The following is a 12,683-nucleotide window of genomic DNA, read 5'->3' as shown; positions in this document are numbered from 1 at the left end:
AAAACTCGACCATTAAATTGTTTTCAACATCAACTTTTGATCATCAAACTATTTTTCGTGTCCTCGAGTTGAATAATGCTCTCCGTAATAATAAATATTACAGTATTCAACTTGTGGTGCCAAACTGCCAATAAGGGGCGGTGGTGGGACAGGGATTTAAAAGGGACGGGACTGCAACTTGTCGATGATCATTTTTTCTAGATTTTGACATCAAGACACAAAAAGTCGCGTGCTGGAGATCCCTGAGTACACGTAGGTATGGTTTTGTTTCTTCTCTCTATGTACTAGAGGTATCTCGGCTGTGCGAGGCACTGCCTTTGGCCCCTTCATAACTTAATTGAACATATAACAGCAAAATTTTTTTGTACATAATAGATAAAAATACGAGAAAATTTGAGTATCAGAAGAAATTCAATTTATGAAGTTAGCTCTTCTAAATCAAGGAGACAATAAACACAGCATCTATTAAATCCATAACTGATCTTGAAGTTAATGACGGCAAGCAATGAAACAGGTGCACAATTGAATACAATTGGGAAGGAAAAATCTGATTTTTCTGTGCAACTTTTAGAAACAATTTATAAAGAAATAGAAAAAGAGACTTTAATTGATTACATAAAGGAACTGTTTAAATGTAATAGTTGGTTAGCTACTAATCAAACATAATTAATCAATGTCCAAGGATTAAAAGTTTTTCATTAATCTACAAAACTTGATTCTATAGTCATAAATTAGACAATATATAAAAACAATACAAGTTCTTGTAATTATGCAAAATGACTTGCAATTGAAATCTTTTATCTTATCCTGTATGATACATCTTTTGTCTTGATCCATCAAGATAGAAGTAGGGAGATAAAAAGTGGGAGAAAAATCATAGATTTCTTGAAGGAGAGTTATGTCATGTGTCAATAAATGGGAGTGCTACATTAAATTCTCATGTCTTCTTATATAACATGCAGACAATTAGAACAGAATGAAAATTGATTCAAGGGTTGTAATGTAGTATTAGTATATTAAAACTAATCTAATGGCGATGAATTAGACAGTACACTCACTTAATCAAATAATTAAGGTTAAAAAAATTCATTGGGATTAGAAGGAGAATAAAGGGGCCAGACTTGCTCGGTTTGGCATGAAGAAAGAACAAAAAAAAAATGATATACAAGAGGCAAGAAAAACCATGTGCAAGAAAAATATTAGAGTTATGCAACTTGTCAAATTATTAGGAAGCCAAGTGGCAACAAAGAGGCAAAAACCAAACCTCCCATTCTTCTTATATACAAGGTAGATAGGTTTCGTTAAATTAATAACGGATCGCTAGGTTCACGGATACATCGCCCCGCTGTCCTATTTTTGGAGATAATATCAGAAACCTCCCTTGAGGTTTCTCTTAATATCTATTTGCACCCCTAAAATTTTCAAAATATCACTTACCTTCTTTATTTTTATTATTTGTGTAAACAAATTTTTAAAAATTCTAAACTACCCTTTTGCCTGCTAAATAAAAATATTCATAAATTGTTTTATTTATTTCAAGAAAATCATCACCTAAAAAAAATCTCTAATAGCACTACCACATTATGTGCTATAGCCTATAAAAATATAAACTTGAAAAATAAAAAAGATATTTACAAAAATATACACTTTCACCAATTTAACTTCATATGCTCAAAACTGATTTCTTATGAACTTTGTTTATTTTTCAAACTTTTTCTTAACCAATGCCTAAACATGTAAATTGTACTAATCATTATAAAAACCAATTCAAAATAAGCAAATAATTTATATCTCACTCTATCACAATCACAAAAAGTAAAGGATAGATAAATTTAATTTATTATAATTTACAAATAAAATATTACATAGTCATCCAAAAAATGAGTAAGAGAGTGTTGGAGAAAAGGAAAAGAGAAAAAAAATAAATTTCATTTCTTATTTTTTATTTTTAAACTCCATTTATTTGGTATGTAAATTATTTATGAAGTGAGAGTTAATATAGTCTTTTTACAATTATTAGGAGATATAAGTGATATTTTAAAACTTCGAGCGTGCCAAGTGATACTATGAAAAATCTCAATGGAGGTGTCTAATATCAACCCTTTTTTTGCTTTAAAATGTTTGAATTGTTATTTGCTAGACCTTTTGTAGAAAAAATATAATATTGCAATTTGATGCATGTGACTTAAAAAAGTGATTAATATATGTTACGATTTAATTTGATGTATGCGAGATAAAAAAAGATGATTGAAAAATTTGTTTATGAAAAATTTGTTTTCCAAAACTTAGAAGTAGCAAAATGGATCCATGTCCACCAATCTATCCATATAAACCAACCTTAAATGGATTTGGAGGACCGATAAATGAATAGCCATCTAATTCCAATTATTTTGGTGGATTTAAATGGATTGTCCATGTCATCCATACATATCCACCTAATTTAGAAAAGGAGAAAACACATACTGTGATTGTAATTATTTAGGAGAGAAAACACAAATTGTGATTGCAGATATATTTCAGAATACTAGAATGGAATTTTGTGGCATCATTTATTATTTACTTTATAGATTCCTCACATGTTAACAACATCAATGGCATTTTCTTTGTTTCTAGGTTTTAGACTTCCTTGGACTTTTTTAAAATTACATTTTGGTCTCTTCTCCTTCTTTTATTATTTTATAAACTCTCATACAGAAATAGCCTCAAACTTGCACATTCTTAAGTTAGGAAGAAGCGAGAATGCATCATACAACGAATTTATTCTTTTATTGTAAAAAGAATTTTTCTAATGAATATCCCTATAACACTAGTTAAGACCTAATTATACCTAACTTACCAAATAAATATATATACTCATATTTATTACCTCCTACGTTTAAATACTTTCTCGAATTTAGATCCACTCTTTAAAAAAAACATTTGAAACTAGCTGATGTTAGAATTAAGGTGCATAGTAACTAAGAAACTTTCAATTTGGCTGGGCTATAATGTTATAATCAAGATAAACAGTATGGGTTGGTAATCAAAGATTAAAAATATAGTTGAGTGGCAATTAATATATTAATAAAATAGTTTAGCAGTAGAAATTAAGAGTGAGGGGCAGATGATGAAAACGAATGAATTAAGAGAAAGGAAGTGAAAAAACTACACAAAGAAATGGCTGAAGAAATTAAAAAAAAAAAAAGGATAATTTCAAAAACCTCCCTTGAAGTTTTTGATAGTATCCCTTAGCATCTCCAAACTTTCAAAAATATCATTCACCTCACTTACTTTTAATTTTTGATAATACTGTCACGTATTTCAAAAATATATGATAAAAAAACTTGTTTTAAGAGAGAGAATACATGTTTATTCCATATTGACCTGTTGTTGTCCTACTTTTTTTTTTTATACAAAATTATAAATATGTCGATAACAAGTTAAAATAAAAAGATGAAGAGCATGAAGGTGTAATTTTGTAGTGATAAATGTTTCCAATAGACAAGCAATTGATGTTTAAAAGTCTATTTGAGATGTTTCTAAACCACAAAATAAGTATTTTTTTTTTTGGTTGTAAATGTGGTTTTAATAAATGCAAGAAGTTTCTATAAGTTTTTTTTTTTTTGTAGCCTTTTTGAATTTTCTAAACTTTGTTGTCCATATTGATAACTTGAAAATTAGAAAAAGACAATACGATGAGAATTATAGGGAATTTCGCCAATTTGGTCCCTAAACATTTTCACTTAAACCAATTTCGTCATTGATGAAATATTTTAACCAATTTAGTCCTTGAACTAGTTTTTTACTTTCAATGTAGGACTTTTCACTGCATTTTACTCAATTTGCATGGACCAACGGGGGTATACTTGTCATGCTGGTTTAATCTTTTGCAATTAACCGACGAAACAAATTAGACATGATTGCAAAAAGGGGGCAGGCATTCCCCAGGGAAAAAGAAAAAAGGAGGAAAAGACAGTCGTGCATGTTGTGAGGAATACTGGGTCACCTGTTGCCGAGAGATGCATGCAGATTAATTATCAGTTCTTCCTCTTCTGCAGTTATATTGCCTCGCTTCAAGTCAGACCTCAAGTAGTTGATCCATCTCAATCTGCAACTCTTCCCACATCTAAGTAGTCCTTCAAGCGATCAAAATGGACACAAAAAAGGTATTAATTCCATACTCAAAGGCAGGCCTTGTTGCTGATATGATAATAATGGAGAACTCAAATAACTATAACTTGGTGAAATTGTTTGTAAACGAAGATAGCAGTATCATGTGCACAGGGGTACTTACGTTCTGAAACAATTTAGGTAACATCTTAGATAGCAGGAGATAGATTATTCTTCCCATCGCTTGAATCATCAGATCAGATTAGAATCATTAGCGAAGCAATGAAAATGGTCTAAGATGCAATTACGACTAAGATGGAAGAGGTGAAACAGGGGAAACAGGGGATAGGCAAAAGGTCAATAACCATTGCCCAAACAGGAATTCCCCTCTAGTAAACCTTACGGGACTGACTAATCCCAGCATTACATCAGTATGACTATCATGAAACCTGAAATCTTCAATGTCCGAGTACATGATCTCGACTGTCCACGAATGAAATTGTAAACCAAGAATTCCAGCCGCGCGACCTATTGAGGAGATCTCGACTGCTTCAGTTTCGATCAGCATTCACTGTCCTCACCCCAAAAGCAACAATGGAAGCCTCAGTCCGGATACTATTCAATTCCTCCGCTTGCCATCTTCCCAGCTCCCTTTTCCCTCTCCAAAAGCCACTCCCTCTAAAGCCCATTTCCACACTGTTTCCCTCTCCTCCTCCTTACTATCGTTATTATCATCATCGCCCAATTCCAACTCGCCACTCCATTATTTTCTCAAACGCCCACATTCCCCACCACCCCTCAACAACCCCATTTGGCTTTTCCCATTCCCTCAATTCGCCACAGTTTCTCCTCAGCTCATTCTTCTCCACCTCAACCTTCTTCCGCATTTTCTCTGACCAAAAAGCTAAATCTTTCCACTGGAATTACGCTCCTGATGGAATTCACCCAAGAGAAAATGGGGTCATCGGGGATAAAGGGCCAATCTTTGCTGCAGTTTTGTTGGGATGGCTTGGGTCGAAGCCGAAGCATCTGAGGAGGTACGTGGAGTTGTATAATTCGAGTGGTATTCATGCTGTTACTTTTGTTGCTTCTGTAAAAGATGTGTTTTCGTTTGATTTGGGGAAGAATTTAGAAGAACGGATTTCTGGGTTGGCAGTTGAGCTGGCTTCTTGGCTGGCTCAATCAGAAAAAGATGGTCGTGAAAGATTCTTGATTTTTCATACCTTCAGCAACACTGGTTGGCTTGCGTAGGTTGAGTCTTTCTTTTTTGCAGACATTTTTGCAGCCCTTAATTCATGACAACTTTTGCAGACCGTCTTTAATCTCTAGAAAGTGGACGGCTGAACAAGATGAAATCTTGACCGAATACATGATCTAAAACCTGAAGAATAATGGGAAGAGCCCCGTGCTGTGAGAAAGTGGGTATAAAGAAAGGGAGGTGGACGGCTGAAGAAGATGAAATCTTGACCGAGTACATTCAATCTAATTTGTTTCGTCGGTTAATTGCAAAAGATTAAACCAGTGTGACAAGTATACCCCCGTTGGTCCATGCAAATTGAGTAAAATGCAGTGAAAAATCCTACATTGAAAGTAAAAAACTAGTTCAAGGACTAAATTGGTTAAAATATTTCATCAAGGACAAAATTGATTTAAGTGAAAATGTTTAGGGACCAAATTGGCGAAATTCCCTATTTTCAAATGAATTAAAAGTTGGAGAAGTTTATGATACTTTTGAAAATTTAATGGTGCTAAGTCATACGGTTGGAAATCAGATGAGGTTTTCATTATTATCCCAAAGATTAATAAGGAGAGGAAACAAAAAATAAATGGCAGCATAATTGGTAAATGCTTCGTCTATAATTGATGGGTTATGGGGTCGAATCATAAAAGAGGGTAAGTAGGAACCACTAGTGTGGTGATGATCCTCATAAATTAAAAAAGAAAAAAAAGGAAGGGAGAGGAGCTTTTTGGAAAAGAACAAAAATAAACTAAAACAAATTGCGCGCCATATAATTTTGGCTAAAATATTATTGAAACAAATGACACAATTGTTTTTTGACACAAAAGTTATAAAAGAATTTTGTTTTTTGACAAATTATTATTTCAATTGCAAACAATTAAAAAGAGAAAAAAAATTTCAATTGCTATTAAAAGTTTTGAATAGTCAAAATTTTGGCCATTCAATTATTAATAAAATCTTTTTACCTACCAAATTATTAAAAAAAGTGAAATTTTTTGAATCATTTCGTTCGACTTTACCAATAATTTTATCAATATCTCATAAATTATACGAATTCTTAGATTTAACAGAGTTAATGATGTATTTAGACGGAATGATTAAAAATTCACATTTTTGATAGTTTAATTGATAAAAACATACTATTAATAATTAAGCGACCAAATATATTGACTATTGAAAAAGTTTACTGGCCACCCAAATAATTTACTTTAAAAAAATGGTGGTGTTTACTTGATGCATGGAGAAAAAATGACGTGAGAGACCAGAAATATTTATAAAGGTGGTGGTACAGATAAAAAGAAAAGAGAAAGCAAAACCGTAAGCGGATGGGCGTGCCTGGGGCTGGAATAATTTTAAAAAAAGAAAGAAAAAGAGGTTCAACTTCCAATGCATAGCAAACGACCGAATGCAAATATTCATCTCTCTCTCTTTTTTTCTTTTTTGGGAAAATTCACATGCAGATGCAGGTTGTAATATGTCAGTAGTGGGACGGAGTAGTACTGTGGCAGTCGGTTGCTTCTTTTTTTTTTTTCCCTTTGTTTTTGGGTAATACTACTACTTGTCTTACTGGTACTGCTTATAGATTCTTAGAAAAATTTAAAAAGCTTTCTAACTTTTATATAAAAAATTTTTTTTAAATGAAAAAGTTGTAGGGACAGGTGAAAATGCAGAGGTACGGAAGTGCAGAGGAAGGTGAGTACGTGCGTGAGTGTGAGAGTGTGGAGACGAGAGGGAGGAGCGGGAGGAGGAGGAGGAGGAGGGGGGGGGCGGAGTTCGGAGGTGGTGGGAAAAAGGTAAAGGCAAAAGTGGAGAGAGAGAGAGAGAGAGAGATAAGAAGGGAAATAAGTACTATTTTAGTATAGCAGTAGCAATATTATTTTTATTATTATTTTTTTTTGTCTTAGGAGGAGGAGGACGACGACGACAACGACGAAGAGGTGTTGAGAGAGAGAGAGAGAGAGGCTAAGAATGAGAGCATATCCAAGAGGAGCAAGCGATAGACGACGACGCGATGGGGAATTGTGGAACTAGGGAGGAGTCCGCTGTCGTCTCCGGTGCTCATCACCAAGGTGCCTACGCTTTTCTCTTCTTCTCTCCCTCTCTCCGTGCTCTCTCTCCCTCTCAGAATTATTCTGAGTGTCACAGTAACTACCACTACTCAGTCGCTACTCATCATTCCCCTAATCTCACACCAAATCCAGATCTATAAATCTTTTACACGTTTCTTTCAATTTCCCATCGTCCAAACCTGAACCTCATCTAGGTTTCCGGTGGGTTTAATTCAACCCACTAACTGTGGATACATAGACATTGACAATTGATTTAATCTTCTCTCATTCCTCACATGTCCCTCAGCATCCTTTTCTTCTTCTCTCGTCACTTTTTTTTTTGGCCTACCATTTCAAAGGTACTACTACTATTACTGATAAGGAAAATTCCACTCAATTTGGGCAGTTCAGCAGCTCCAGGCTTTATCCGCAGCAGCCAGTAGAAATCCATTCCCGTGTGCTCCCGCTGACAAGAGGCACGGCCACGGTCGTTCCACCTCAGATCTAAGCAGCGATCCTTGTACCCCCCGCCATTTTGAAGACTTCACCAACAACTCCTTCCTCTATACCCATGTCATCGCCTTCTCCCTATTCGAGCTGGAGACCATCACCAAGAGCTTCCGCTCGGACTACATTCTCGGCGAGGGCGGCTTTGGTACCGTTTACAAGGGCTACATTGATGAGAACGTCAGAGTTGGCCTCAAATCCCTTCCCGTTGCCGTTAAGGTTCTCAACAAGGAGGGCCTTCAGGGCCACCGTGAATGGCTCGTGAGTCCCCCCCTCCAACCCACTTTCTTCCATTTCTTTCCTTATTTGACGAACTTCTTTTCCAGATCATAAATGTTACTCCTACCGATTTTTGTTTCTTGTTTCTACTTCCTAGACCGAGGTCAATTTCCTTGGCCAGCTTCGCCATCCTAATCTGGTCAAGCTGATTGGGTATTGCTGCGAGGATGATCACAGATTACTCGTTTATGAGTTCATGTTCCGCGGCAGCCTGGAAAATCACCTTTTCCGAAGTATCCACCTATGTCTCTCTTCTTACCGCCTTACAAGTTACAATCCTCTTGGCTTGCTTAATCTCATTTTGCTTTTCTTCCCCCTCCCCCCGCCCTCCCTCCTTTTATTTTTCATATGTTCTGCCAGCCTCTTTATTTTAGCATTTTAAATTAAGACTGCTTTACCTGGATCTGTTTTCATTAGACGCCATTAATATAGAGGATCTTTTTTCAAGTCAAGGCTAGGTTATCACTATTTATCTGAAATCTATCTCCTAAAATGGACCAGTTACCAAACCTACATCTAAATTAATTCTACATCTGCATTACTATATAGTTTCTTGGTGGGACAAAAGCATTAATTTTTATCTCACTAAGAAACTGAACAAAAACAAAAGAAATTATCTAGTTTCAACTAAACCCAAAAATATACTTTGAACCTCCCCAACACTTGTTTGCACAGAAGTTTGCCAATGTAATTTCTTAAACTGGGTGTGATCAGAGTCATCTTTCTCAAGAGTCTAAGTGAGGTATAGTTTGAGATAAAGACACTGAGAGAGTGCTATTGTGAATATGAAGATTGCAGTCAGGACGTCATTATCATACAAGTGAAGTGGAAAGTTTTCTGTGATAGGCTATGTCTGAAAGTAGAATTCCTTTTACCATCATTTGAAGTGATGGTTATTATGTTACAAAATGTTTTTTCTTTTGGGTATGCTAATTGCGCTGGATTTTTGAATCTTTGGATGGATATTTTGTATCATTTTCTTCTGCTCTTAGTTTCTCATGTTGTCTATGTTACTGTAATTGAAGTTTGAATTTGATAAAAATTTTCGGTTGACATGAAGGTTGGATCCTGCAACAATCAAATTTCTTTTAAATTAATTGTATGCCTGTGTTTAATTGATCAAGAAATATGACCAAGCATAGCTGGATATTGCTTAAAGAACAAGCACCAGTAGAACCTAATTATTTTATTGGACTTTCTCTTCAATAGAATTCTGCTTATTTTTTCTCCACCTTCCCCAAGGTTTGCACATTTTTTTGATGTCCTTTTTTTTTTTTTTTTTTTTAAATAATGACCTGATTTTGTTAACTGAAGTTTGATCTAAAATTTCTTGAGGCATTCAGAGGCAACAGTTACATTATCGTGGTCAACAAGAATGATGATTGCTCTTGGAGCAGCTAAAGGACTTGCTTTCCTTCACAATGCTGAAAGACCAGTAATCTACCGAGACTTTAAGACGTCAAACATTTTACTGGACTCTGTAAGTCACATTATCATCTGCCAGTTGTGCTTCACTATTCTGCGAACTCTTTTATTTTTTTTTTCAGCTTTTCTTTTTTCTTTTTGTTCTCATTTCAAATTTTCTTTGGGCATTTTTCTTGATAGGATGATAGATAGTTGTTGATGCCTTTAGCTATAAATTGCAGGATTACACAGCTAAACTTTCTGATTTTGGGCTTGCAAAAGCTGGGCCACAAGGTGATGAGACCCATGTTTCAACTCGAGTTATGGGAACTTATGGATATGCAGCTCCTGAATATGTAATGACAGGTATGCCTCTATATGGTTCTGAGCCGACTCTAGTCCATGTTACTAATCCTACATTTTTTCAGGAAGGTTTTATATCTTCTAAAAATGGATCTTTGTGAAATGTTGCAGAGTTGGAACATTCTTTTATTAATGAACTATATCTTTTCTAAATAGGAATGAGTTTATAGCTGATTTTATTCCAGGTTATTGATCCTACCTTTTTCTAGGAAGGTTTTACATATTCTAAAATGGAGCTTTTGCAAAACATGAGACTGTTGGAACTTTTTTCTTTTTTTTTTTTTTTTTATAACTGATGGACTTTATCTTTTCTCAATAGGAATTGAGTCACTGACTTATACAAGACTGACTCTAAGATGCATGGATGTGAAAATTGTTTATGCATGCAGCTATATTTGTTTTGTGAAGGTATTCTTTGGCTGACATGAAAATGCAAAACACAGATAGCCCTCGTATATGATCTGGAAGCTGGATTTTCTTGGTGAAAATGTTCATTAATAAATGAAATTATAATTCTCTTAGTACTTGTCTCCCTTTTCTCCTTTTCATCTTGAACTTAGAATTATAGTTAGCTTCAGAACTGGTAAACCGGCAAGGAGGAAGAGAATTTAGCTCCTTATTTATTGACAGTGGCTTGTCTATGATTGAATACAAGTGTTCCTGGATAAAGAGCTTTCTTTCAGCTTACTTAAATTTGCCTAAAAAAGCATCTATATTAGATATAGAGGGAGAGCACCTTTTGGTCTGTGGTGGCCCTCCCTTTTCATTTGTCTTTTTTTTCCACTAAAACACATAAATTTAAGGCTTTAATTAACCAATATTGTACTAGCTAATATAGCTTTCCACTGTAGGAAAGCTTAACCAAAATAAAGACGTGTGAAAATCCTAATCTTCCTTTTAGAATGACAAAAAAAGTTAGTATTGAGTGTCGTTTTATCACTAGTAGTTGTTATTAAACTCAGACAGGCCTTTCATGCGGTCAACCAGGAGTACTTGTCGTGGTTAGTAACCTGAAAGGACAATTGACCTGGTGTTCTTACAAAAACTGTGAACTTCTCCCAAGTTTTGAACTCGAGACCTCTTCTATGTGAGCAACCGGCTGTTTTGAATTGGAGGCATGCTAAGCATCTGGTCTCTCTTGACCTCTTTGCTCCTTCGGAATTGCAAGTTTTTGGGGGTCCAAATCACCCTCGTGTAAAGTTTCAAAGCTATGTAGATTAGTCAAAGCCCTTTTTGTCTTCAGATAGACTGTGTTCGCAATTCTGACACATACAGGCTAGAGCATATATCTATGGATATTTCCGTTCTCCCTAAAGACTGGTTCGGAGTGACGTTTACTGGAAAACATAGGAGGAGAAAGGCTAAAACTGGTTTGCATATTTTTAAAATGTTTGTGGTTTTCTCAAATTTCGTGCAATGAAGAGAGTGTTAGCTCAAACCTTTATGATGTTTGTCCATCGTCTTAGACTTGATTTTGTGAAAGCAAATTTGAACGGAGAATAATACCATTTTAGATTGAAACTTCTCTGTTAGAAGAATTTATTGCACAATTTGCACTGCTCATTTCAGAGCTGAGGCCTTCGTCAATACAATAAAGAAAATTGGGGATTTATTTGCTACCTGAAGTTAGATATTAACCTTCCTAGCTCAAAACTCAAAAGGCTAGTAAAAGTTATTGTCATGTCGCCTTATGCTTCTACGATCTCTCATTCGTCATAATCTTTTTGATACTGACAGGGCATCTTACTGCAAGGAGTGATGTGTACAGTTTTGGGGTGGTCCTGCTAGAGCTATTGACTGGAAAGAAGTCTGTAGACAAGACCAGACCAAGCAAGGAGCAGAATTTGGTGGATTGGGCCAGGCCGAAGCTAAATGATAAAAGGAAAATGCTCCAAATAATAGATCCAAGATTAGAAAATCAGTACTCTGTCAGGGCTGCACAAAAGGCGTGCAGTCTAGCGTACTATTGCTTGAGCCAGAACCCGAAAGCAAGGCCCTTAATGAGTGATGTGGTCGAGACTTTGGAGCCTCTACAATGCAGTGGTGGCGGTACAGATGGAGGTTCGGTATTATTGGCGGCGGCGTCCTCATCAGCCTCTTTTCAAATTGGTACTGGTGGTCCAATTGCGCCTGGAAGAGCACGAGACTATCGGTTGGAACAAAGATTTGGTGGTACAGTTCGTCCTACTACTGCGAGTTGCCGGTCTCCCAACCCAGACTGTTCTCCAGGAGGTGGCCCCACTGCATGCCGGGTTAGATGATAAAAGTGGCATGTTTTGTTGTAATGTTAATAGCAAACCATAACGGTTGTTTGTGCATTTACCGTTGTGTGTCTTCATCACTACCAGTTTTTAAGTTTACCGTGTCAAAGCTATTTAAGGACATTCCTTTCAGGTGGATGGTTGGAATGTTCTTGAACTTCCGACTTCAGAGTTCAGTATTCTTCATTTGCTTAAACAGTTGTCTTTACTAATGATATCTCTTATGCCCTAAGCCAGGGATCCACAGCCACCACGGCCACTTACAGGATTGATGGTGTCCAGAAACTGTTTACCGTGGTGTTTTCTAAAATTACTTTTGTATCCCATAGGGTATCTACTACTTTAATATTAATGCGTTGCTTCTTAGTTGTATTAAAACCAAAAGAAAAAAAAAAGATGAAACTTTTGTTCTTCAATTGTGGATGGAGGATCTATCCGGTATGCTTCTGGCTTAACCTTTTTCGCCTTATAATAAATCCCCATTTTAACTGC

General features: G+C 35.7%; 1 protein-coding gene across 2 annotated transcripts; it reads left to right on the top strand.

Moving 5' to 3' along the window:
- Positions 1–7,119: 7,119 nt before the first annotated feature.
- On the top strand, positions 7,120–12,459 carry LOC113696095 (probable serine/threonine-protein kinase PBL8). 2 transcript variants are annotated; one of them, XM_027215435.2, is made up of 6 exons: positions 7,120–7,398; positions 7,784–8,145; positions 8,261–8,432; positions 9,507–9,643; positions 9,810–9,933; positions 11,668–12,459. In XM_027215435.2, exons 1-6 carry the CDS (start codon positions 7,341–7,343, stop codon positions 12,189–12,191), a joined length of 1,377 nt encoding a protein of 458 aa, XP_027071236.1. In that variant the 5' UTR covers positions 7,120–7,340; the 3' UTR covers positions 12,192–12,459. The 2 variants fall into 2 exon arrangements, with proteins under 2 accessions (XP_027071236.1, XP_027071237.1); XM_027215436.2 differs by having other exon boundaries at positions 7,123–7,398; positions 8,261–8,396.
- Positions 12,460–12,683: the final 224 nt, after the last annotated feature.

Source organism: Coffea arabica, chromosome 6c, assembly GCF_036785885.1.
Source record: "Coffea arabica cultivar ET-39 chromosome 6c, Coffea Arabica ET-39 HiFi, whole genome shotgun sequence".
Classification (NCBI taxonomy): Eukaryota; Viridiplantae; Streptophyta; class Magnoliopsida; order Gentianales; family Rubiaceae; genus Coffea; species Coffea arabica.
The sequence above is the reverse complement of the archived record's forward strand: the minus strand, read 5'-3'. Positions and strand labels throughout refer to the sequence as shown.